At 34.0% G+C, this 26,322-nt stretch overlaps 4 protein-coding genes across 6 annotated transcripts; 1 reads left to right on the top strand and 3 right to left on the bottom strand.

The window, feature by feature from the left end:
• Window positions 1–158: 158 nt before the first annotated feature.
• Window positions 159–4,355, bottom strand: LOC105952384 (UMP-CMP kinase 3). 2 transcript variants are annotated; one of them, XM_012975925.2, is made up of 9 exons: window positions 4,190–4,355; window positions 3,115–3,177; window positions 2,146–2,200; window positions 1,926–2,043; window positions 1,596–1,752; window positions 1,104–1,184; window positions 906–1,013; window positions 727–798; window positions 159–335 (listed from the first exon to the last, which is right to left on the bottom strand). In XM_012975925.2, exons 2-9 carry the CDS (start codon window positions 3,142–3,144, stop codon window positions 324–326), a joined length of 633 nt encoding a protein of 210 aa, XP_012831379.2. In that variant the 5' UTR covers window positions 3,145–3,177; window positions 4,190–4,355; the 3' UTR covers window positions 159–323. The 2 variants fall into 2 exon arrangements, with proteins under 2 accessions (XP_012831379.2, XP_088669312.1); XM_088813186.1 differs by lacking the exon at window positions 159–335 and having other exon boundaries at window positions 559–798; window positions 4,190–4,325.
• A 5,187-nt stretch (window positions 4,356–9,542) lies between these two features.
• Window positions 9,543–12,112, top strand: LOC105952444 (phosphatidylinositol N-acetylglucosaminyltransferase subunit P-like). Of its 2 annotated transcripts, none has more exons than XM_088813187.1 (4): window positions 9,543–9,919; window positions 10,860–10,938; window positions 11,700–11,818; window positions 11,936–12,112. In XM_088813187.1, exons 1-4 carry the CDS (start codon window positions 9,742–9,744, stop codon window positions 12,025–12,027), a joined length of 468 nt encoding a protein of 155 aa, XP_088669313.1. In that variant the 5' UTR covers window positions 9,543–9,741; the 3' UTR covers window positions 12,028–12,112. The 2 variants fall into 2 exon arrangements, with proteins under 2 accessions (XP_088669313.1, XP_088669314.1); XM_088813188.1 differs by having other exon boundaries at window positions 9,583–9,919; window positions 11,919–12,112.
• Window positions 12,113–12,116: 4 nt separating this feature from the next.
• On the bottom strand, window positions 12,117–16,924 carry LOC105952443 (phragmoplastin DRP1E). The gene is made up of 15 exons (XM_012975996.2): window positions 16,443–16,924; window positions 16,119–16,182; window positions 15,885–15,992; window positions 15,369–15,470; window positions 15,181–15,231; window positions 15,027–15,088; window positions 14,825–14,915; window positions 14,662–14,726; window positions 14,337–14,531; window positions 14,129–14,248; window positions 13,976–14,046; window positions 13,242–13,467; window positions 13,115–13,165; window positions 12,600–13,022; window positions 12,117–12,498 (listed from the first exon to the last, which is right to left on the bottom strand). Exons 1-15 carry the CDS (start codon window positions 16,581–16,583, stop codon window positions 12,370–12,372), a joined length of 1,899 nt encoding a protein of 632 aa, XP_012831450.2. The 5' UTR covers window positions 16,584–16,924; the 3' UTR covers window positions 12,117–12,369.
• An 847-nt stretch (window positions 16,925–17,771) lies between these two features.
• Window positions 17,772–25,645, bottom strand: NAD-ME1 (NAD-dependent malic enzyme 1). Its single transcript, XM_012975998.2, has 19 exons — window positions 25,169–25,645; window positions 24,421–24,517; window positions 23,702–23,820; window positions 22,921–23,088; window positions 22,316–22,444; window positions 21,600–21,660; window positions 20,987–21,090; window positions 20,814–20,897; window positions 20,147–20,253; window positions 19,957–20,068; window positions 19,697–19,810; window positions 19,510–19,575; window positions 19,268–19,340; window positions 19,090–19,176; window positions 18,866–18,920; window positions 18,701–18,772; window positions 18,442–18,504; window positions 18,234–18,348; window positions 17,772–18,101 (listed from the first exon to the last, which is right to left on the bottom strand). The coding sequence occupies exons 1-19, from the start codon at window positions 25,352–25,354 to the stop codon at window positions 18,027–18,029; spliced, it is 1,887 nt and encodes a 628-aa protein (XP_012831452.2). The 5' UTR covers window positions 25,355–25,645; the 3' UTR covers window positions 17,772–18,026.
• Window positions 25,646–26,322: the final 677 nt, after the last annotated feature.

The following is a 26,322-nucleotide window of genomic DNA, read 5'->3' as shown; positions in this document are numbered from 1 at the left end:
ATATATATATATATATATATATATATATATATATATATATATATATATATATATATATATATATATATATATATATATATATATATATATATATATATATATATATATATATATATATATATATATATATATATATATAATAATAATAATAATAATAATAATAATAAATAAATTGGTAGAAAGGTAAAATCCTGATATAAACAATCATGAACACAAATTTGAATAAATAGTAAATACAAATTTGTTTTGCATTGTTTAGCAAATTGTATACCTGTACAGAAAGAAACCAGATGCAATCTTATGGAAATGAAGCAGCATCTTCTTCAATAAGCAACCTGCGACAAACAATAAGAACGTGAATTTTATTGGAACGTAAAATTAGATTTAAAAAAGACCGAATAATATTAGCCTTCGTTCCACATTGCTCGAGTATGAACCGAGTTCAACTCTTTCATCGCCAACTTGTTCTTTACTTAATGATACACAAATCATTTACTATTTGCTTTATTGCATCATTTTAGGTTGCCAACATTCATACAAACTAGTACATATATATATATATATATATATACACACACACACACACACATAATTGCGAAATGGTCCTCAAGGCGATATGCATTTCATCCCAAAGCATCTTAGAGCACTATTTCCGGATTTCCTTTTCCATAGAAACTCGAAGGGCTTATAACATCTCCCAAAACTATCATGATAGTGCCGTTTTACCTTGTCGTTCAGTGGGGCAAAAACATCTTTGACAGCCTCGAAAACTTCTTCAACGGGTTTCGTAGCATCGATCTAAATTAAATCAGACACATATATATAAATCAATTGTGTCATATCGAGTTTCTTTTGGTGGGATCGAATAAAGGAAAAAATGAAATGGTGATGAATGTATTAATTACCTTTCTAACCTTCCCTTTAGAATTGTAATATTCGATTACGGGGAGGCTTGATTCTATATAGGTCCTAAATCTCTTCCTTATTGTCTCCATGTTATCGTCTTCTCTACCCTTGGAGCACAAAAAAAACATAAAAGGTAGAGTTAAATTAAAGTCGGATTTAAATAACGAAAGAAAATTATGGTGGATAGGTTATATAACCTGGTTTCTATTTAATATGCGCTTCTGCATTTCCTCCTCTGAACAATCGAAGAAAAGTACAAATTCTGGCTCGATTCCGATCTGCAAAGCAGAAAGCCGAGACTTAGAACATGAATGAAAAATGTTTTATCAGAAATAATTGGGGTGGAAATCGGACTGATGGATCGAAATTAGCACTTCCGGAGAAATACCATTTTTTTCACAGAGGTGAAAAACTAATTCCAATTTCTTTCCAGAAAAAAATGGGAAAATTCCAGAAATCGGAATTTTGAAAATTGGAATGAAAACATTTGTTCCAAAATCGGATATTTTCGGATCGAAATCTGCGGAATTTGGAATATCCATTTTTTTAGTCTCCTATAATATAAAATGCATAATAATATGTTATAAGTGTGTGTGTGTGTGTGAGTGTGTGTGTTTGTGTGTGTGTGTGTGTGTGTGTGTGTGTGTGTGAGAGAGAGAGAGAGAGAGAGAGAGAGAGAGACAACGTACAACAGACTCAAAAGCTGCACGATTCTCCTGATTACGAGGGAAACCGTCGATAAGAAACTTGTCGTTTGCACTTTGCTCCATAGCTCGTTGGAGAAGCTTAACAGTAACTTCCGAAGGTACAATTCTTCCCTCCTTAATCACGTTCTTAATCATCGCCCTACATCCAACAAGCACATATAAGAAAACTGAACCATTTTTATTCAATAAAATTGCGATAATCGAAAAATAACACTATATCCCCCAAAGAGACTTGATTAGAAACCAATCGTATCGCATAAACGAGGAAAAAAAAAACATTTATATTATTTTGAAAAGGTTGTATGTACGCACCCATTTTCGGAACCAGAATTTTGCTCGGCTCGAAGAAGATCCCCGGCACTAAGATGAGTGTAACCAAAATGCTTTACAATATTCGCACACTGAGTGCCCTTACCACTGCCGGGCCCGCCTGCTCAAGTTCAGATCAATAGGGAGACACGGACAGTGGAAAGATGACGATGGCATGTTTGAAATAATCGAAACTCTTATTTAGGAAAGTAGAGCAACTCACCCAAAACAAAAACAACCGTCACCTTCTTATTGATGTGTGCGCTTTCAGTTGCTTCCTGCACCAAAATTAACTTAAACTACAAATCACTTTCGAAATCGAACATATGATCTTTGCTCATGCAATAACTTTGAGGTTGACAACAATAGATGTTCAAGTCAAATCTTAAGGTCGGACAGCACCTCAATGAGAGCAATTATTGTCACACAAACCACATGGAAATAATATTTTCACAAAAAAAAAATTTAATAATAATAATAATAATAATAATAATAATAATAATAATAATAATAATAATAATAATAATAATAATAATAATAATAATAATAATAATAATAATAATAATAATAATAATAATAATAATAATAATAATAATAATAATAATAATAATAATAATAATAATAATAATAATAATAATAATAATAATAATAATAATAATAATAATAATAATAATAATAATAATAATAATAATAATAATAATAATAATAATAATAATAATAATAATAATAATAATAATAATAATAATAATAATAATAATAATAATAATAATAATAATAATAATAATAATAATAATAATAATAATAATAATAATAATAATAATAATAATAATAATAATAATAATAATAATAATAATAATAATAATAATAATAATAATAATAATAATAATAATAATAATAATAATAATAATAATAATAATAATAATAATAATAATGGTAAACAATAGATTATGCCAAGCCTAAAAAAATATACAAGAAGGATCGATCATGGTTTCTGAATGTCGTTAACTTGGCTAAAAAGATACGGTATATTGTGTTACGATGCATGTGGCAGAACAAAGCATTCCTACCATGGGCGTAGAATTTTAGGAATTTTCTCTTGTATGAGTCGCAATAACCGAATTATGAGTTTGAATTATGGTTAAAAACCAAAAAATCAGCAAAAACAGATGGATAAAATACGTCGGAAAGTTACCTTGTTTGCAGCATCAACAACAGACCCCATGATTGCCTACTATAGTTAATTCAGACAAAGTATCTGCATGCAAGGACATATAAACAACGGTACCTAGAAGTTAGATGCATGTCTTTAGTTTAGAAAACGAAAAAAATCGATAAAGAAAAAACATCATAGAAAACAGACTCGAACTCATGACAAGTCCATTCTCTGGATGAGGCTACTCGTTTTCACCAACTATGAGAATAATTTATCAAAATAAAAGCTCGAATCAAGTATAAAGTTAGATTCTACGAAGGGCAAAGTTAGGTTCAGTGACTTGGCATTTCAAACACATCCTACAAAATTCAGACCACAACACATCCATCAATTAAAAGGTAAATTACGGGCCACCCTCAGAGGTAAGATTAAATTACGGAAAAAAAGCCCTCACGTTTGGGTATTTACAACCACCCCTTAACTACGAATCTTCTTACAAGTCCACCCTTGCGTTGTCAAATTTAGTAAAATCTTCTAGATTATGTGGAATATTCTCAAATTTGTACCCGTTTTACCCCATTCGAGCTCCACATTTTGAATCAAGATGATCATAAGATGTGTCTCTTGGCTTGTACATATCAGATCAGAAACAACATTTTTGCTCAAAACGAGTACAAACTAGAGAACCACATAATCTATAAGATTCAGTTGAATTTGACACCATAAGGGTAGGCGTGTAGAAAATTCATACGCTAAACAAGAGGGTTTTTTTCGTAATTTGACCCTACCTCATGGGGGGTGGCCGTAATCTACCCATCAATTAAACATCACACCAATTACTATGAAGCAGTTGCAGTACTTTCAGCACTAGAAATATATACTAAGAGCAAGATATTCAATTCTTTCAAAAAACAAAAGCGAATACACAAAAAATAAAACAATCACCAGATCACTGTAAATTAACAGCTGTAAGAACAAAATTCCTAAATTTTATGAGCATATATGGGTAGTTAACCTACTTCAGAAACAAGCAAATATATGGACGAAAATCACCAGAATATCTCATTTCAAAACGTGAGAAAAAACAAACAGAAGTTGAAGATCGGGGACGCACCTAATTCTGGTGAAGAAATGCAGAAAACATAAAAAGAGAGGGAAACTTGTGGAGATCCGATAATGCGACAAAGGCTAAAATACTTATATAGAGAGAGAGAGAGAGAGAGAGAGAGAGAGAGTCGAATGTTCAAAACAAGAATTATTATTGATTGAAATTAGGGTCCATTTCATATACACCCTTAATACGGAAAATATATAGGGATATGTCCACCCCTAAAATTCTTCCTTTGAGATAACCCCTGGAGAGGCAAAAGTACTATTGTGCCCTTATATCCAATTTTTGCCCAACTGCATTCAGTATTTTTGCTAACTGCATTCAGCATTATGGTCAACTGCAATTAGCATTTAGACCTGCATTTATCATATTATCAGATTTTTTTAATAAAAAATTATAAATTATTTTTTTATTATTATTTTTTATATATACCTCTGTTGTATTTTTAATTTTTTAATTTTTTTAATTTTTAAAATTGTTTAACTTTTTGTAATTTTTTTAATTTTTTAATTTTTTAATTTTTTTAAATTTTAATTTTTTTAATTTTTTATTTTTAATTTTGTTCCAATTTTTTGATAAATTTACGATATTGAAATTGACTACACATGACTATTGTATATATATTACATATGATTATATAAAAAAAACTTCATCTACACCAAAAACAAAAATTCACAATTTAAATCTTGATATTATAAATTAATTAATACCCAACAAAAAATTGAAAAAACACAATCATCAATATCACTGTACATCAGAAAAAACACATAACTTATATAACTTATATATAACAATATATTACTACGAGTTACTACACGTGACTATATATGACTACATGTGACTATATATGACTACATGTATATGACTACACGTGACTTTATATGACTACATGTATATGACTACACGTGACTATATATGACTATATGTATATGACCACGTGTGACTATATATGACTTGATAACGCAAATCTCTCCTACACCGAAACAAGTACAGCCAAGTTACGATCGGGAAAAACATTCTGCAATTGCATTACCTGTGCTCTTATTGGAAAAAAAAACCATAAATCAAAAATCGTTAGAAACATGGTAAAAAAATTTATTTAAACGAAACTAGAATTCACACTAGCCTATGGCAAAAAACTATTAAACCTTTCCATCAAAAGAAATGCATTTTATATGCTTCTTTCTCTCTCCGTAACACGGATTTTTCATCATCCTGCACAACAAAATTTCATATGTCAAAGACACTGTGTATAACATATAAATTTGAACACTGTCTCACCGAGCACAAATATTTTTCGTCGGCTCGATTAGCCAAAAAGATAGAACACATAAGAGAAATCACATCCACTTGATCCTCAAATTTCAAACCATCGATTCAAAATATAGATCAAAATACACAATAATATATGCATATGTTCTTCAACAAAATAACAAATCATCATCATCATCACTCTACATTAAAAAAAAAACCACATAATCCAGACATGACTATATGTTACTATATATGACTAATACATGACTATATGTTACTATATATGACTATAGTAACATGTAGTAACATTACTATATATGATTATAGTCATCCATAGTGTCCTATAGTCTGAATGAATTTCACTTCATAGCACAATTTTCCCCATAATTCCTTACTGTATAGAAGTGCAAAAACAACAATCCATGTGACAAAAAAATACGAGTTAGAGAAAAGGAACATAAAAATGGAAAATGCAATTATGCACATTTGAGAGTTGACTTTTAAGGACATAATAACCATTAGACACTTCGGCCAATAACAGCCAATAATAGAGAAAACGACATCATTTGCATCTTCAAACTCCAAACCTACATTGAGTGTCTCTATTTTGTTTGGAAGCAAAGAAACACAATAAGATCGGACTTCTGATTCCCACATTACACTTACAAATAGTATTCTCAACAAAATAAAAAATAAAATCCCAGATCTAGTGTATTTCACCAACAATCAACCATAAATAAACATATATGATGCTTATTATATACACACATACACACGTTTTAATGCGTGTAATATGTAAATAGAGAAGAACTGTAAGAGAGTGTACCAGAGAAGGGTGATTTAAGATCACTGAAATCGATGTCGAGAATAAAAAAAAAGTATTTGAAATCAGATCAATAGTTTCTCAGTAGCGGCGGCGATTGGAGGGGTCCAAGGCGAACGGATCCGCCGGAGGAGAACGGATCTATGAGGTTTGAACATGTCCGACGCCATTGATACGACACCGTTCTTCATCTTCTCCGTCGAAATCGAAGAGCGGCGCTTGCGAAATCATGCGGATTTGCGAAGGGTGGATCGGCAGCGACGACGGCGGCTTTCCCTTCTCTAAGATGAGATGGTTTGGATTTTTTTTTTAAAATTGTGTGAAGATGGTTGCGGCGGCGACGACATGTATGGAGGTGGGCGGCGGTTGTGGACACGGGGTCGGATTCATATAGGGGGGTGTGGTCGGACAATATAAAGGGATTGATTATTGCTTTATGGTCCATCATCTTAATCGGTGCAATTAAGAAAATGGATTTAACAAAGCTAGTGCTTCTGGTGTCAGGGTAATAAAATTCTACCTAATTTCTAGATGGTGGAGCAGCTCTTGGAGGCGGAGGGGATGTGGGTAGGGAGAAGATTAGGGTTTATCTGGAGAATCAAATGAGAGAGATCGGGAATGACCTTATTTCCTAAAAACTGCATATTAGCCTATTAAGGGTAAATCAGTCATATCACATGGTCTCAGGGGGGTCTGACAAATTAAGATCAAAATTTGGGTTTTTGACTAGGGTAGAAAAAATCATTGGACCTCCTCATATATATTTTCAAAACTAGGGGGTTATCACTCATTTACCCTTGAAATTATTAAATTTATGAAAAATCCCCTGAACTTAGGCTGAATAATGATAAATACCCCCACCTATTTCTAACTACTAAAACCCCCCTAGGTGTGGTTCCGTCTTACCTAGGGATGAAATTCGGATGGATCGGACCGGAATAAGCCTTTTCGGAAAATTTCCAAAAAAAAACGGAAGTACAAAATCAATTCCAATTCCAATTCCAAAATTTTCGGAATCTAAAAATTCATTCCAATTCCAAAAGGCTCGGAAATTTCGGGATTTCGGAAAAAAATCGAAAATCACATAAGCTTTAAAATTTCAAAAATTAGCCGAGATTTTCTAAAATGTTCATAATATTTCAAAAATTAGAACATCCACGTCGATAAAAGTAAAACTAATAACTATTAAATTCAGTTAAAAAAAAAAAAGTAAACACAACATAATATCCAATAAAACTTCTAACAACAATTCATTATGTCAAAATCCTTAAACAAAACTTACAGTTGTATTTTTCGGAAAAATAAGTATTATATAATATATATTATTTATAGGTGTATTTTTCGGAAAAAAATCGGATTATTTCGGAATTAATTCCGGAATTAAATCGGATCGAAAATCGAAAATTCCAAATTTATTTTATAAATTCCAATTCCAATCCAAAAAAATCGGAAATATTCGGAAATTGGAATTTCGGAAGTTGGAATGAAAAAAGTTGTTCCAAAATCGGAATTTTTCGGATCGGAACCGGCGGAAATTGGAAATTCCGTTCCAACTTGCACCCCTAGTCTTACCCCAATCCCTTACAGTGTGACTTTTCACGGATTTTTTTTTATTCCAGAGAATAGACATTACACAATTTCAGATATTTTCTTTTATTTCTCACCTATTTAACAAAAGGTATAATAGATTGTACACATTTTATGTTAAAAAACTCGATCAACAGTTAATCAGAGAGGATTTTGATTACTACGGATAGGTAGAGGTGTTTTTCGTTATTTAACCTAAGTTTAGGGGGGTTTTCGTAATTTACCCTTAATGGTATGGATTGGTTGGCACCAGCTCGCGTGTAGTAAATAGTGCCTCACGTCTCACATTAATTACTCCAAGTATGTGACGCTACATTACATACGAGGAGTGAAATCAGACAGATCGGATCGTGATTAACACTTTCGGAAGAAAAACAAAATCTTGACGCTGAAAAACTAATTTCATTTCCCGTTCCAAGAAAAAAAAATTCAAAAAAATCGAATCAAAATTTCAAATTATGAAATCAATAAACTTGTTCCAAAATTGGAATTTTTTTTTTTCATATTGCAACCGGCAGAAATAAAAAAAAAAAGTATTCCTTCACTCATATATAATATAAAATACATAATAAAATTAATATTATAAATGTAATTTTTGAAAAATTATTTGACATATTCAAAAGTTAAAATTGTTCGAAAGTTAAAATATCATATGTATTCCAGCTACGATCTAAAAATGGTTCAAAAAAATCGGAATTGAATTTTGGTGTTGGAAATGAAAAATATTGTTCTAAAATCATAAATTTTCTAATCGAACCGACAAAAAAATGGATAATTTCTTTCCAATTTTCACTCTAACCACATGTAAATTCACTTTTTATTTAACTAATTAAATGACCAAGACCCAGTGGCGTATCTACCACAGTCCTAGGGTGTGCAGTTGCACACCCTTGGATTTAAAAAAAAAAAAAGAAAAAAAATTATATATAATATTTTGGGGTTTTTTTTTATATTTATAACTAATGAGGGGTTAAATTGAAATTTAGTAAAAAAAAAAAAAATTAATACAGCCTTACCAGTCAGAGACCCCTAATATGTTGTTTTTTTTTTTTTCTATTTTTTATGTATATACTCCTTTTTAAATTCCAAATCTTCTGTAAATAAATTGGCTTGTAGTTAATTGGTAGAAAGTTTTTAAAAGGAACAAGATTTAATTTTCATTACATACAATATTTCAATTGTTTTCAATTTTTTGAATATGTGGGCATTTTTAAATATTTTATATAATCTAAATTATTCAAAAATTCTTAATGTTATATATATATATATTATTTCAATTTTTTTCTAAATTTACAACTATGTGGGCATTTTTTTTTATATTTTAAAAATTCAAAATCTGCTAATGAATTACATATTTTGTTACTTGCAACTTTAATATGTTTACCACTCCTTCAATATTTTCACCAATTTTATGTCTAAATATTTCTTAAATTAGTCCAAAATTTGTAAAACAATCCCTTTAAATTTGAAAATATTACATATTTTTATTATTTAATGTTTATAGTATTAAAAAAAAATCGGGGGCGCTGCCCCCGAACCCCCGTAAACTTTTACCCAACCATCATATTTTCTACTATATTTAATCCGAACACCCTTGGCAAAAATCCTGGATTCGCCACTGCCAAGACCCAAAACTAATTAAAACTTGGCAAAGGACGACATTGATAAAATAAAACTAATAGTAATAAATTTGTAGCCAAAATAAAACCTCAGGGCTACTTCGCAATTTTCCGTAAATGCTTGTACCGTGCTAAATTGTACGCTACAAAAACCAATAATCCGACACAGTATCAGCTCACTACGTGCTTGTTAGGTGTTCGACGAAATGCCTCAACGGCAATAAAACCCATTTCCACTCCAAAGAGAAGAAGAAGAAGAATTCTGTTTGATCATGGAAGAGCGCTCTTCTACGAATAGCCCACGAAGCATCTTCAAATTCTTCAAGAACCGGCCGACAAATGCGTCCTTTTCCGATGCCGGCAACCAGCCTCCTTCTCCGACGAGATTCCGGCAAAAAAAATCTGAAGTTTATGGCTTTATCGGATCCATCACGGTCGTGGTTGTCACAGGTTCGATTCATACGTACAATACTATATTAAAGCTGAGTTGCTGCAATAATTTCAGTTCGTTGATGTTTGCAAATTGCAATTGCATATTGTATTTTTCCCCCAAATTCTTAATTTAGGGTTTAGACTTAAATCAATAATGAGTATGATCTGAGCTTCTTAAGTTCATTTTAGTATCTAATTTGGGAGGGATAATGTAGTGAGGTGATACAGTAGAACATCGATAATTAAATAATACGTCTTCTGATCCCGACTTAGTAAAAACCTACTAAACTATTAGTTCGATAATTTAATATTTCACTAAATTAATAGAATTTCGCTAGTCTCGACTATATTAATTTATAAAAGTTTAACTGTATTTGGTTCATATTGTACAATTTCAGCCAAATTGTAGAATTTGTTTATTATTTAGGGCAAATTACGGCCAACCCTTGAAGTAAAATCAAATTAAAAAAAAAAAAACTATTTTGTTTTGGTAATTACAACCACCCCTCGACTATGTATTGTCTTAAGAAAAAAACCCTCTTTCAGTTGATAAATTTGATACTATAAGGATGAACATCTAAGAAAATATACAGTTGAGAGGGTGATTGTAATTATCCAAACATGAGGGGGTTTTCCGTAATTTAACCAGACCTTAGGGGTGGCCGTAATTTGCCCTATTAATGTAGTGTTAAGATAGATTCTGTTCAACTCCAAATGAGGGTTGGTTCCTTGTGGGCACCAGGTCCGGGTCCGCTACCTTAACGGGCCGTTGAGTTACCATGATTTACATCCTCCATCAATCCTTGTCGGGCCAAGGGATGGGGGCCCTGGGGCGAGGGATTCGCCTTTTGGTGCATGTTTTTATTTAGAGTTTAAGAGCTTACATTTTAAAGCTAATACATAAAATGGGATTTAAAGACAACTTTTATTTATTTATTTATTTATTATTGATTAACAGTGATTTCAATAATATGGGCATATGTTCGTAACCGTGGCTATTGGTTGGAGTTTGTGGGAATCTTTTACTACCAAAGCAGGTCAGTGAATTTAGAATGAGAATATCTATCTGCTTTTGCTTATCTGATTTTAGAGCTTTATTCCAATTCTCTCACATATTATTCTGCACTCACGAATTTACTTTGTCCTACTAAATATTCTCTCACCCTTATCTCTTGTTAGAGAGAGAAACCAAAAGGAGGCATACAATGAAATGCAATTTAAAAGATTGGGCAAATTTAGGCCACCTCACGAGGTAAGCCTAAATTACGAACATTATGTTTGGATAATTACAACTACCCTCTCAATTATGTATTGTTTTATGAAAAAACCCTATTTCAATAGGTAAATTTGATAACGTAAGGGTGGACGTGTGAGACAGTACATAGTTGGTGAGTGATTGTAATTACCGGAACATGAAGGGGGTTTTCGTAATTTGAATATACCTAGGGGTGGCCGTAATTTGCGCTAAAATATTTGATTACAAGGTGAACAGATGTTGCCATAACAGTAAAACTTTGAGTTAAATTGCACACCCCCACATTGTATCATTTTGAATTTCTAAAAAGGTCTTGTCATATTTTTTGTGGCATAAACCCCCTCCCTGATGTGTGTTTTTTTTTTTACTTTTTTTTAGCTCAAAACCCTCTAACTAATGCATTTTTTAGGGTCTCTGTCTTTGATTTGTTTCTAATCGGCCCCTGAACTTTTAGTACTCGAACCAACTCCCGTTCTTGAATTAACAGTTGTGTAATTACGCATTTAGTATTAATCTTGTTACGTTTGCTGTTTTATTTTGCAGGTATTGGGCGTCATCTGTGCCGAGTTATGTAATGGCAGGAATTGTACTAGCAATTGGAATATATACAGGGCTGAGCTTTCTAGCTACTCCTCCTCCTACCTCCTTGAAGTCGATGTTTGGTACCTTATTTTATTTTCCCTCTTTCCAGCTTTTAATCGAAAGTTAGATGCTTAATAATCGAGACCAAAATTGTTGAAAATAACAAAAAAAATAATCTAGCTTTTATACTTGTGCAGATGAATACAGTAACGAAGCACTGAGTTTTCTCCTTCCAGAAAACGAAGACGATGAGCGCATCGAACCAATATCGGATATTAGCAATTATTGAAACATGTTAATGAAATATTCAATAATCCAACATGATATAACCTTGTTTTGGTTACTGTTTTTAATACCATAATCTCATTCTATAAGATATTCTGCAAAAACTGTGCTAAATACTACGACAAAACACACGAGTCTTCGATTTACAATGGATACAAAAGTTACAACGAATATTAGGGAGGAAAAAACTCACATCAAAGCCAAATAATGTAATGACAATAAATAGCACACAAGTAAATCCCTACAATACGAATAAGAATCAAGATTCGGCAAATAATAAATGCCACCGTGAACAATATAAACATACAATAGATCACTATAACAACATTACCGTATTATATCAAATTCATCGAGCCCATGAAACAGAGTCAACCTCATCCCTTGCTTTTTTATACAGCTCAAGCCTCTTAGCACATTGTTGTCTCCTCTCCATCAATGCAGGATCTTCATCCAATAACTCCGAAAGCTGTTTACCCTGCAATTCATAAAATAAAATAAAATAAAATTAATGTTTATATGTTAAGTATTTAAAGAATTAAAAAAAAAAAAAAGACTTCGAAAAATAGAGTGGGGTACCTCTCTCTTCCCAATTTGGGTATAAAAGTAATTAAGTAAATTCTGTTTGGCTTCCTTAACTTGACAGTACACAACTGCTTTGGGAACTGAGTTCTTGAGAGTTTCCGATACCATATGTACATAAGATGAAACATTCGAACCTATTCTTCTGAAGTGTCCCTCTGCATAACGGTCAATATTATTGGCGGCAGGTGCTGCTGAATTTTCCCGTGAGTTTTTATCCCGTGGGTTATTACCCCCAGGGTTTCCTACTGCTTTCTCGACTTCTTGCGGAAGTTTTCGGAAGAAATCGACGGTTAGATAAGATGATTCCATATCAACCAATCTGATAACCGTTTTCTTGCTCTCCTCGCGGAACTTTTCTAAAGATTCGTTTGCTGCTCCAGCTATAGTTGTTTGCAGAGTTGGAAACCGTTTCAATTCCTGCTTCACCAAATACATCATAATTATAAAATCACAACTTATGAGTGAAACTATTTTCCATATATATTTTTTTAAAGAAATTGTTGACTCACCTGACACTCGCCAATTGACTTTCTGACGAGTTCCTTTAAGACAAAGTGAACCTGAACAACATTTTTGTTGGTCAGCGAAAGATGTTGCAAGAGAAAAAAAACATGGTATTCAGTATATGCAACTTACAGCATCAACAGAAGCTTCGGCGGGCCCCCTGAAATAATTTAACGAGCCCTCGATAAGGCGGCGATAACCCTGCTCAGGAGCAATCAAATGTGGTTGATAACCATCAGCTTCTGAAACAATCTTTTTCACATTCTGCATTGACAGATGGCGGTCAAATGGAAGTTTTCTTAAAGCAGCGGGCAGCTGATTGTCGAAAACTCCATATATACGATCACCTCCAGGTCGGCTGTAATAATATGCAGCTGGTCAGAATCTAGTATTGCTACTAGAAACAAAGAAAAATCGAAGACTCTTATTTGACTAGGGCGAGAAATGTATCTCAGTGCCATAGAAAGCAGTTTCAGTTCCGATTATGAAAACAAGGGAGACTACAGCTACAGGAATTAACAGAATCTTATCTCAGAAAATCTGGATAAGTAAGCACTACCAACAAATTGAGCGTGACCGATGATGGTTGGCATTATTTCAGAAAATGGAAAACAAAACGAAACTTAGGGTTTAATTAAAAAAATTGATAGTTGTTGCAAATTTGACTACCGGGCTCGTTAGCGACCTACTAACGGAGATGAGGTATAAAAAAAATCAATTGTGGTCCAAATATTGCAAATGGTAATTATTAAATGCAAATGTGATATCCGAGGAACATAAATCGAAAAACATATTAATAAATAAATTATTAGAAGAAGCTCTCCAGACGTAAAGTATAACGGAGAGGAAGCAAGAAACATGCATACCCTCCATCCAGATGCTCCTTGAATATCTTGTCAAAAGCACGGCAAAGTTCCAAGATTGTGTACAATTGAGCCTGAAATACAAGACTTAAATTACCAAAATGATTGAAATACATCAAATCAAAATAGTCATGACGATGAAGGCAAGTATCTCACCCCAGCATCAACAGCGATAGGCCTTCCAAGGTGGTCCAGCTCAGATTCAAGTTCATCAATGCTTTTGTTAATCAATGAAGTGATACTTGGTATTCTTGCCCTGATTACAGATTCCAAATGCTGGAAGAAAAAAGTTAAAACAATGTAAGCTGAAGCCACAGAGTAGTAAAAAAAGGACACGAATTGAAGTTGAGAAACAAAATTATACCCTAGAGAGCAGCTTTGCAAGATATTCAGAACCCATTTTACTGGACAAGTGCCCATAGTCTGCACTTGAAGCAAAATACTCCCGCTCCTTTCGCCTAGCAGATATCATATCAACACTCTTGTTGATATCTGCTTGTGAACGGTTTACAATACCCACCCACGGATGTTGTAAACGATACGATCTTCCTTCAAGAACCTATTGACAGTAGTGAAGAACTCAAATTAGTTAAAATGCTTCTTATGACAAGTCTGTAATTTTCTCTTTTGTCGTTATTAGTATTGTGTGTGTGTGTGTTTGAGAGAGAGGGGGGGGGGGGGGAGATTACATCCAGTGCATTAGTTCCTTTGTCCATCAGATCAAGTTTTGTCAGCACTCCAAATGTGCGTTCACCTGCATGAATACCACAACACAATCACAAGAGGATATATCAAGTTTGTCGAACAGCCAATTGAACATTTCACACTTTCAAAACTAGGGAAGGTTCTTACCTGATGGATCCACTTCCCTTGCAAGTTTAATAGCATCTGATGTAGCAATATCTTGGTTTGCTGGTGATATTGCCAGTATAATACAGTTTGGCTGCATGTTAAAAAAAATGTAGCAAGGAAGTCTAAGAACCATTCACAAAACTTAATATATTCTAGATCCTTGCAATTAGGATAATAACCCACCAAATGATTTTATCTTTACCTTAGCAACGTATGAGTTAACCATATTTTCGATGTCTTCGACTATACTATATGGTTGCCCCTCTGCAAAAATTGAATTCCTTGCCATTGAATAGCGTTCAAAATTAATTGAAAATAATACCCAGTTGTTGGAAAGAAACCAAATAGAAACTCACCGACAGCAACTTTTGTCAAACCAGGAAGATCAATCAGAGTTAAGTTGACAACTGCACGAAAGAGATTATAATTTTTAAATATACAAACATATATATAAGGCAGTGAAAATCCCTTTAGTTGAACAAGAACATTTTTTAAATTGTATTTGGTTTAACAGGATTTACTATTTAGCTCCACAGTAACATACCATTGGGTGAATAGATACTTAGGTGGATTGGAATCGGAGAAATTTGTTTTGTCTTTCCCGTGATTCTATCAGTTTCATCTTGAATTTCCTTGCGAACCAAAGCTGCAGTAGAGAATAACAACGCTTAAATATTTCATCAGTGTAATTACCACCAGCTAAGATTTTGAAGTTGCCTCAACCGAAAAAGGCACATGTAATGGTATACGAACATTTTCACAATCAAAACAAGCTATTTCATTGGGGTTCCTTCAGAGAATTTAGTTATTGATCACCATACACGATACTCAGCTACTTCATTTTACAACAAAAAATCAATTCCCAGACATGTGAGGTCTTTTCATGAAAATATTTACACTACACGTAAATCAGTAAATTTCATATGAACAAATAGATAATCATAACTAAGTTTATAATTTTTTTTAACTAATTTGAACGGTAACAAAGAGAGAGAATTTATAAACTTTCAGAATTTTCATTCATTTTCTTTAGCACTAGAGTAACAAAGTTCACACATACCGAAATCAGTAAATCGTCTGCGAGGCATATGGCCAAACTCTGCATATTCCTGCTGCCCATCTTCTATCTTCTGCAATTGCAACACCAACGGCCGCCTCGTAACGATTCCTACATTCAACAGTCCAAAAACACCGAAAGCATCAAATATTGCACACCTCCAAATCAACTCAATCGTAAGTTCCAAAATGCAGGTCTCGCCGGCAAAATCAAATTGCATATATTAAAAGAACTAACCAGAGCCACGAGGAAGAAAATCACGCCCTACTATACTCTCCAGAACCGACGACTTTCCCGAACTCTGTATCCACACCAAACCACAAAAAAACAAAGGAAAAACATTAAAAAAAATAATCAAATTAAACTTAAACTACAGCAGAACTTCCAATTCCATTTCCAATTTACCCTAACTACTAAAAATTCACTATCCAATCTTACGCGGATCTGCCAGTTTATTAAACAACAAACACGAATATCTACTTGCTGAGTATGTAATTGAACTAATTAACATAATTAAATAAAATTTCTGAAACAACAACAACAGTAATAAAGACGGCCGACCTGGCCACCGACAACAGCTACGGAGGGGAGCGCGTCCCAAAGAGATGCAAAGGCTTGGTCGCCGCCGCCATGGTCGCCGAGGGCGGTGCAAGCTCTCTGTATTCTGTTCACCAGCCCAATCAAACTCTCCATCGTCGCCATTCTTCTTCCCCTTGTATATATATTCAAAAATAATTGAACAAACAACAAGCAGATCTGAATTGAGGAGCTTCGCGATTAAACTTCAGCTACCAACCCTCAAACAACGAATTCAATTTAGGAAGAAGATTAGAATTGAAGTAACAGAAAGTAGAGAGAGAGTATAGAGAGAGAGAGAGAGAGAGAGAGGAATTTGGACTGATGTTTTTCAAAATGGTAAAGAAAATACTTAGAAAATGGGGGTTAGTACTGTGGACGGTGTGGTGTAATGCTTCGGTGGTCTCGGCTCCACGGGTCATATGGTGGGGCTGCATAAGACCGTTTATTTTTTTTACAAGTGTTGTACCTTTCCTCTTTTGAATTTTTCTAATTGTTTATTATATGGTAACGTTTGGATTTTCTTTTTTTTTTCAAATTTGAAAAGGAAAATGGTCAAGTGGGGTCTATTGAGTAAAATGTACCGTTAGTATGGAAATAAATATTTAAGAAAAAAAAAAAGAAAAAAAAATTCCTACATTTCAAATGATTCAAAATAGTTGCTTAAAACAAATCAAATTGTGATTAGGGTGTAAGAAAATTGAATCGATTTGAGTGCATGGTTAATCAAATTTGTTGGAATTTTTATCAAGTATTAAAACTTGCAATTGAGAGTTGCGTTTGAGTTTGATTTGATAAGTAATCGAGTCGAGCTCGAACGATCTTTAATCGAGCAGAACACGAATCAGACTCAAATGTTTGGTCTTACTTGCATATTTTGACATTTTTTTCTTTCTAATTGAGCTCAAGTTCGAGCTGGATTTGAGTCTTAGCTTGTGCACAAACCAGGTGTAGTATGTATGTATTGAATAAAATATGTTCATCAATTTACATATCTCAACGTGAATTAAATTTCGGACCCAGCTTAATTACGAGAATGTGCAGTAAAAAAGCTTCCCGTGTATATGGACCTAACTTAATTACGAAAATGTACAGTAATAAGCGTCCCGTGTGTTGTGGTCAATTAGAAAGCTCAAGAGAAGAAGAGTGGATTCGGGTGGAAAAGGAGCGTAGAGCACGAATTGAGGAAGACGACGTCGTTTTAGGACACCTGGCAAGGGCCAGAAACGACATCGTTCAACTTACTCACCTTAGTGGATTATAGTGAGAACATAACAAAGTCATAGAACATCAATTAAGCAGGCAAATCGTACGTGACAGAAACATTCGATCCGATAGAATCAAGCCTTACTGGATATGAAGTGCGATATTCATGTTTGTTCAAACGTAGACATACATACGCTTACGCGGTTAACATTTACAACTTTTACCACTTTGAGAAATCTCCACTGGATATATATATTGGTCGGAACAATTGATAAGTGAATTGGATAAATCATGGCAGCAGTATCTGAGCTCTATATTATTATTGCATCATACAACGTGTGAAACTAAGAGAGTTCCCGATCTTCAATCCTTCTTGTAAATCAGAGTTTGGTATTCAGGGCTCCACATATTGTTCGTTACGAAAGTTCTAATTTCGTCCTGCAATAAAAATGAGTACAATATTTACATCAGTGTTGAATGTTTACTCGAAATAAGAGTAAAGACTCCAAAAATTTATTGTAAAAATAAAACCAACACACCAAATTTGAATGTTCACATAACTTCGTATACCTGATTAAGCTTCTGCAATTCACGGGCATCCATATCACGGTATCCTTCTGCCAGATCCTCTTCTATGGCTTCTTTAATGACTGCTGTAGCTACTTCCTTTGTTATATCACGTATTCTGTTTGCATGCGTCACATTTAGAAAAAATATTGGCGATTGAAGAAAGAAGAATGTTTTATTTCAAGGCACAGAAAAAGTTCCTTTAAAATACCTGGATATTGACGGATAAACAATCCCTTGAAGCACTTCTTCCTCGGTCATATATGCAGCAAGGCTGTACTTACAAAGAATTATAGTGAAAATCGGAGTTGAGAGTTGATGACCAAACAAAATTCACAAAAGCTTCCCAATGTATCAGTTCCTTTATAGATTCGACTTATTTGAGAGAGCACAAAAGCCTATATATGTCTCGTGAGATTTGAAAATCAAATGAATTAATACTATATTTAAAAATCAATTCCATGAAGTACCATTCAGCTGCTGCCTGTAGCATTCCATCTGAAACGATCTTGGATCCAGATAGAAGTGTTCCAAGACCAATCCTGCAATTCGAGGGAAACATAATTAATTAAAAAGAAAGGACAAATGCTAAGCATTTCTTCCGTACGCGTGGAATAACATTTTAAGAATCTTACCCGGGAAACAGAAACATGTTGTTTGCCTGGTTGCAGTGGCCAACATGACCATTTCCTGCGCATTTTTGGTTGCGGTTAGAAAACAATATAAGTTTCAAGACAAGCAATTAAATAAACCCCTTATCAGCACTAAACCTATATGTGGATTTAATTGCATGTTGTGAAAGGAAACTAAAAGAAAATGAAAATAAAGTAAGTAGCACTAAACAAATTGCAAAACGTACCAAGATCAACATGGCTAAATGGGCTTCCACTTCCGAATATGATGTTGTCACCGACTATGGAAAAAGCTTCCTCTGGTGTGCACTCAGCTAACAAAGTGCCACAGAATTTTCGTAATACAAGATTAGAGACTAGAGAAAGAAGTTCGCATAACATATATGTAATGAACATGTGTAGTACCATTTTTTGTAGGGTTAGACATCGCAAATATAGCAGGTCTGGTAGAAGTTGAACCTTTCAGAGCTTCTAATACCTGACAATTGGGAAGCAGTTTTATTCCATATAAAACTACAATTACTAATTTCTAATTTTCCTTGTCACAAACAACTAAGCTACGTTAAGTTAAAATACAGTGTTCTTACTATGTTGAAATATGAAAAATGTTGCAAGATATAAAACCAGATATAACTTTAATTGCATACCTCTTTGGAAAACAATCCTCCCACAGCAGACAATCCGAGAAGCACATCAGGCTTTACTTGCCGTACCTGATTCGTATAACCAAAGAATTGTCATGCATAAAGATATGAGTAATCAACATTTTCGTTAGAGCCGTATAATCAATCCTTTCAGACATATAGCAATAAAATCCAATCTTTATATACTGACCACTTCCACAAGCTTTGCCCCTTCCGACAGCCCTTGGCGTTCAATTTCTTTGACCTTCCTAGCAAATGGACGAGCATCTGGATCAATGTTTTCACGTGCTTCCGTCACAAGTCCCTGAATCAGATAAAATTTCACTTTTGGCATTCATAGGTGTTGAAGCATATTTTTAACGGATTCTCCCACTTCATATATCAAGTCAATTAATTACAAACAAATATAAAATTAAGCAAATTAATAAAATAGACTAGTAGATTACTGACATTAGCATCAACAACCCAGAACTGACTCCCAGCACTTTCAAAAGCAATTTCAGTGTCTCCAAGCATTCTCGCCATGGTTTTTCTTGCAGCATTGAGAACACCTATCCCGGCACTGCATTCACAGTTTCAATGACTATTATGTTGGACAAGAGAAGGAACTAATAAGCAACTATAAATGATAGAGGAATACCTTCCAGCACCAGCAACTACAATCTTCATCTTCGGAAAGTCTATCATTGGTCTTCCTTTTGCTCTCACTGCTCCTAAAAGACCAGCGAGTGCAACCCCTGCAGTTCCCTGGTGGGTATTTTGGAATCAAACCACATGAATATCAATTACAAAGACCAGGAAACATCAATGACATTCAGAAATCATTTTCTCTTTATCGAATAAAAGTACGCAACTATATAGGACGATACCGGAAAAACTTGCAAGCCTCAGTTGGCATTTAATACACAACAAAATGTGCCTGATCTGCCCTAAAAGTTTAAGAGATTAATAGAATCCTACTTGTTTGAATTTAGTTATCATGAACATCTTTTTCACCAATTCTACTTATATTAAATTATTTGGAGGTACATAACAACAGATATAAGCCTCTCCTCGGAAGCTAAGTTTCAAGTCATGTTGCCGTAAGTAATATATGAATGTAAACTACATCTACCCAACCATAACATAACATCTTCAAAAGGTTAAAGAACTGCATCTTTTGCATCTCAATAATTTTTTTTACGAGTTGCTGCTTTATGACACCATCTAAAATACTACAACCAAATTGACAACATAATCGTTCTTAGACATAGTATCCTCAATCCTCCAGATATTAAAGAAAAATCACCTGCAGATGAATTAATTACCTGGACATCATCATTGAACATTCTATATTCATTCCTGTAACGCTGCAAGAGCTTGAAGGCCCATTTGCTTTGAAAATCTTCAAACTGCACGGTGATGTTTCTTTAAGTTACAATTGACTGGTAAGGCATGCTATATCAGAAGCTTATAACCAACTAGCAAGTCAAACAAGAACCTGGACAATCACATGAGGCCAGCGGGTAAAAACTGCCTCCATGAATTCATCAATAACTGCAAGATACTCGTCTCCATCAAGGCGGTGCTGTTGCAGTCCCAAATCTGCAAAAAAATGGCAATAAGTTCATTGATACGAATCTTACGAGCAAGGAAAACAATAGGACCTAGCAACCACTAAAATAATATAATTCCATTCAAGAAGGGCTTAATGTTTATTTGCAAATTGTACAAGTCATTATTAGATGAAGCCAGCTTCTTATACTTTCGATAAATCTGTAGTGACATGTTTGAATGCTGCACAAATTCAATAGAGAAATTTCCACCGATGAACCCATTCTGATTAAAGGCATACACATACTTATCAACATAACTACACCGTACTACTTCATCATACAATGTGAAAACCGAGGCATCCACAGGAAACATTTACAGCATCGATAAAACAATTGTGGTAGAATTTAAATTGAGAGAATGTATAGCAACTACATCAATTTGTAAAATCCTGGGTAAACCTCAATGCGATAATGTCATGACAAAAACATAAAGAAGATATATAGAGAAGTAACAATTTTATTTTTCCTGCATAATCAAGATATTCATAAGACACTAACACAAGGGGTCTTCCAGAAGCTTCTCATTGTTGGTTCCGACATCAATCATGACAGGTAGTACCTATGAAGATAGATAAAATTTAACAGGGATTATCAGGAGATGTCTGAGAGAACAAAACCCACAAAATGGAATGACAGAGGTATCTGTTAACTACTGAGTATGCCCATCCATTTCCTGATTCGTTTTTGTGTCGAGTCGAATCATAATTGAATGACAGGACACGGCACTTCATTTTATGTATCTTTTTTGTGTATACTACAAAGCAAACTAATACACTAAGCACCATAAAGAAAACGAAAAGAAACTACAATGAGACTTCCACATTTTAGCTGTTTCAACCTCCAGCATAGACTGGAGTATGAAAATAAATATAATCAATCAAGAAATGAAATTAAATACTCTGTCAATATTTGAATCCTTTATACAGGGGAACTATCAAAGATTTACCAAAAACACTCACTGCCTTTTTCATATTTTCTTTTCAAGAAAATGCGAGGTTCAGGGACCCCAGTAACGCTTTAATGGTTTAGCTCCTTAAAAACATATCAAATAGAGAGTTACAAAATATATCATCCCTGTCCCCATTGGCTTTTCCTCAAGTTAGTTCATAAAACATTGGCGAATTTGGCAGCATGGTCAAATTCAACATTATGCAATGCAAAAGATATTCATGCAATTTTATTCTACATGTAAAAAAGAACAAGATAGTACTTACTCTCTGTGGGTTTATCCCTGCAGCAGCAACATAAAGATCCAACTTCCCAATTGCAATTCCAATTCCTTGAACTCCAAGATCTCCAAGACCCAATATTCTGCCTCCATCCGTGACAACAATCATATCAACCTACATGGAGTAAAGAAATTATTGAAATATTTCAACATGAACTCTATATCTAATTGTAGTTGGGCATATTAGTATTTTGTTTCCAGTAGTTCTAATGGAATTATATGCAAATTTACATAGAATCAAGACTATGTATAATACATATCTTTAATTCAAAAACAGAGTAATGACTCTTCTTTTGTTCAACTCTGTAACGGATTCATGAGCCTCAGACCCAGTTATTATATAAATCTGCTACAAAGTAACACATGTTTATTCAACTTTGATTGGTGGAGAGCAAGAAGGAGAAACACCAAAAATATTACAAATTACAACATAGATATCCATCTTTGACTACCGAAACCAAGAAATTGCTCAAAGTCAATACATTATTAGATACTTCAGAATCCTGGATTGACATGGTAATATCAGTTGGAGTAAAAACACCTTAAGTCAGAACCATCAGCAAAAGCTAAGACCTTCCAAGTATGACAAACCTGATCTGCTGGCCAATTATAAACCATTGACATCATTTCTCCACGGTCTTCTGCACTGAAATACATCCCCCTAGGTCGCCTGAACAAGCCACTGTACTTTTGGCATACAAGACCAACAGTAGGAGTATAGACTATAGGTGCATATTCCTCAATATTGTCAATAAGAACCTGTTAACATCATATCAAAATGAAGAGAGAAAGAGATTATGCCAAGGGAGGGGGTCATAATCTAGTTGACAATCAACTAGAGTGTTCATATAAATTAAATAGGTCTTCACAAATCCACTGTATAAAGCCAAGAAAGTTACAAAACAATCCATTCATTTCTCAAAGAAGGTTACAAGATTCAAATATTACTTCTAAATTATGGTACAATCTCAATATTCTCAACTGGGACTTCCAATTTATGTTTTAGTTAACCTAGTAATTTTAATCATTACCTTCTAACATAAAGATAAACCTGGGCCTATTTCTTTAGGAGTAAAAGAATAGCTAAACAAGTATGAGTTCTTAAGCGTAATGGATAATGAAAAATGCTTGACCTTCAGATGCTTATGACACAAGGATAAACAAATGCATTTACAGGACCATCAATTTGGCTCTTGCACAAGTTCATGTGAATATCGGTTGCCGAATGGAAACGATAACAGTGTGGTGCCACTTATACTTGAAAGTGCAACAATGATAGTTACCATTGTAAATTAATAAATGCCATCTCACTGTCACTGTAGGAATGAAAAAATTAGTTTTCTTAAGAACAAAGTACGACTTGATTACTGACCTTATAGTACATAGTCTCGTTCCTATCATGCAAGCGGTTAAGAATGCGCCATTTAGCCAGACTGTATGGATCAGATGGTCCATCTCTAGCACTTAACTGAAGCCTCTTCAAGTCAGCCACTATAATTAGATCAAGACAGTAAAAATACAGATTAATACAGGCAACTGAATCTCAAACGTATATTCCATAAAATTGACGAGTGTCAGCACTCGAGCATTTCCTTTTGAGATATTCGACTAATTTAAGATAGAGCGCTGAAGAAGTTTCATCTAACTCAAATTAAATGAATGACCCATCCTTCCGGTCCAACAAGATCTTTTTATATGGTAAGCAAGCTATCATCTTAGAAGTTAGACAAGACTAAAACAAACATTAATTGTTTTGCTGAAAAGACAACTGCTGCCCAAAGACACTATCATTCAAGACAACATTCAAACACATGATCAGAGCACCAATAGATACTCGATAAATTAATAACCTCGATTGAATAAAAGTTTCTCTCGGTCCTGACTCGGTGAAAACGTGTTAAATTATTAACTCGATAATTTAACAATTCGCTAAATTAATAGAATTTCCCTAGTCCCGCTGTATTAATTTATAGAGGTTTAACTGTACTTGGAATTAAATATATACTTAACCAACAGATATGATGCCATATCTCATATTGAGCACTGAAGAGTAACATAACAATATCGGAAAGCTGGTGGAAGAAAACTTACTAAAGCGCACAATTTGCTGTTCAGGGCTCATGACATTTGGAGGCAGTAAACCTCGAAGGTCAAGACGATCACGTTCTGTCATCGAAAATGCAGTTCCCTATAATGGAACATAAAATGTGAACTAATCTTTTGAAATGTTGACTTACCTCATAAAAAGAGAAAAAATAAACAAAAGTGCCGAAAATACAATGTTGTTGACAGAAGAAATCTTAATTTGCCATGTGACGTTGGAATAAGGTTAAGTTGGCTTTATTTAATCGACAGTATAACTCTGATCCGATTAAATCCAAGAAAGTCATAATGCTTAACAGTATTTTCCGTGGACTAGGAGAACAAACATGGCATCTGGATTAAGGATTATGCACAGGTACTTTACTTTTTACGTTAAAGCCGAAAAACGTTCTTGCCGATATTAATTAATCTAAGCACTTGCGGATGTTCAAATTATTTCCCTACTATACATTCATGTCCTCTTAATTTCACATGAAAATACCAACTAGTTTTGCTTTTCTTTCCAATATACGCACTAGCAGGCCACATACTTCACATTTCACAATAATCACTGAATTAAACTTGTGCACAAATACAAACAGCAACAACAAAATTAAGCAACTCCAAAAATAAACATTAAAAACAAGTCAGCTGTCGAATCTGCATCATCAAACCAAGTAATCAACATAATTCAGATCTCACAGATCAAAATCCGGTCAAAATTAACTGAAAAGCTTCGCGATCTCTTAATTTTTACCTTGTTGAACCATGGATCGTGGAGAATATCCAAGCTGCGCTTGTGAACTATGGTAGGCCGGTGGCCCTCCGTCGTGGTAAAAGATCTCGAGCCACTCACATTCACGGCGGCGACACTTCCCCGCTGCGATCGCAAACGCTTCAGCAAAGCTGACGAAAGCCTCATCTGACGAGAGAAATTCCCCATTGATTTCGCAGAGGAAGAGAAGAAAAAAAAAATCCCAATTTACAGTCACACAGTTAAAACAGTGACGGAGTTTATCTCTCTCTATATATATATGGAAAGTCAGTTTTGGAAGGCGACGGGAAGTTTGAACAGTGACGCAAAACGGGAAATCATTTTTACTAATGCCAGGAATAGTACTGCTTTTGTAGTTGTACCTCATTCATAATTAGTTGTACCTTAGTTTGGTAATAGAGGTTCCGCGAAAGTTTTGTCGGTTAGCCACTATTGAAAATTAAATGGAAAGTCGTGGTCGTTGTGTGGGGGGCTACGAGTCAACGGTTTTACGAATTGAGCAAATCAAAAGCGTGTTGTTGACCAAATTACAAGACGGGCTTTAATTCCGGGCCCACTAAGAAGCCCAATTGTTTCATTTTATTGGGCTTCATGATAATCAAGTTAATATTCGTTTAAAGGCCCCCGTGCGATGGGGTGGAAATCAGACGGTCGGAATTATGATTTCTGCAAAAATTAAATTGGAAATCGGAATTTCGAAGATTGGAAATGGGGCAAACTTATTTAAAATTCGGAAGTTTTGGGAATAAAATCAGCAAAAATCGAAATTTCAGTTTTCGCACATATACACTTAAACATCTACAAATTAATACAGTTGGGACTAGCAAAATTCTTTTAATTTAGCGAAATGTTAAATTGTCGAACTAATGATTTATTAAATTATTATTTAAGCGAGATTATTAATTTATTGATGTTCTATTGTACAAAATACATAATGATACTTATATTATAAATGTAATTTTCGTAAAACAAAAAAATAGGAGCTTTTGAAGTACTTTCCACGATTAAGATCGGAAAAAAATAAAAAAATAGTATATCCCAGTTTTGATCCAATATTTACGAGGTCAATTCGAGCTCGTAAAAGCTTACTTGAACTTCGAGCTAGCTCGATTTATTTACACTCATAATTTATTTGT

The sequence above is a fragment of the Erythranthe guttata genome, chromosome 14, assembly GCF_056151865.1.
Source record: "Erythranthe guttata isolate IM_541 chromosome 14, IM_541, whole genome shotgun sequence".
NCBI classification, from domain to species: Eukaryota; Viridiplantae; Streptophyta; class Magnoliopsida; order Lamiales; family Phrymaceae; genus Erythranthe; species Erythranthe guttata.
The sequence above is the reverse complement of the archived record's forward strand: the minus strand, read 5'-3'. Positions and strand labels throughout refer to the sequence as shown.

Excerpts from the sequence above, each read along its gene's own strand:
- LOC105952384 (XM_088813186.1), bottom strand. The coding sequence starts at position 3,144 with ATGGGGTCTGTTGTTGATGCTGCAAACAAG. Across the intron at positions 1,753-1,925 it reads AATTCTGGTTCCGAAAATGG|GGCGATGATTAAGAACGTGA; the intron begins GTGCGTACATAC and ends TGTTGGATGTAG. Across the intron at positions 1,185-1,595 it reads GTGCAGCTTTTGAGTCTGTT|ATCGGAATCGAGCCAGAATT; the intron begins GTACGTTGTCTC and ends TCTGCTTTGCAG.
- LOC105952444 (XM_088813187.1), top strand. The coding sequence starts at position 9,742 with ATGGAAGAGCGCTCTTCTACGAATAGCCCACGAAGCATCTTCAAATTC. Across the intron at positions 10,939-11,699 it reads ATCTTTTACTACCAAAGCAG|GTATTGGGCGTCATCTGTGC; the intron begins GTCAGTGAATTT and ends TTTATTTTGCAG. Across the intron at positions 11,819-11,935 it reads CTCCTTGAAGTCGATGTTTG|ATGAATACAGTAACGAAGCA; the intron begins GTACCTTATTTT and ends ATACTTGTGCAG.
- LOC105952443 (XM_012975996.2), bottom strand. The coding sequence starts at position 16,583 with ATGGCGACGATGGAGAGTTTGATTGGGCTGGTGAACAGAATACAGAGA. Across the intron at positions 14,916-15,026 it reads TTAACTCATACGTTGCTAAG|CCAAACTGTATTATACTGGC; the intron begins GTAAAGATAAAA and ends TTTAACATGCAG. Across the intron at positions 13,166-13,241 it reads CCGAAGCTTCTGTTGATGCT|GTTCACTTTGTCTTAAAGGA; the intron begins GTAAGTTGCATA and ends AATGTTGTTCAG.
- NAD-ME1 (XM_012975998.2), bottom strand. The coding sequence starts at position 25,354 with ATGGGGAATTTCTCTCGTCAGATGAGGCTTTCGTCAGCTTTGCTGAAG. Across the intron at positions 22,445-22,920 it reads ATAATTGGCCAGCAGATCAG|GTTGATATGATTGTTGTCAC; the intron begins GTTTGTCATACT and ends TACTCCATGTAG. Across the intron at positions 18,102-18,233 it reads AATTGCAGAAGCTTAATCAG|GACGAAATTAGAACTTTCGT; the intron begins GTATACGAAGTT and ends TTTTTATTGCAG.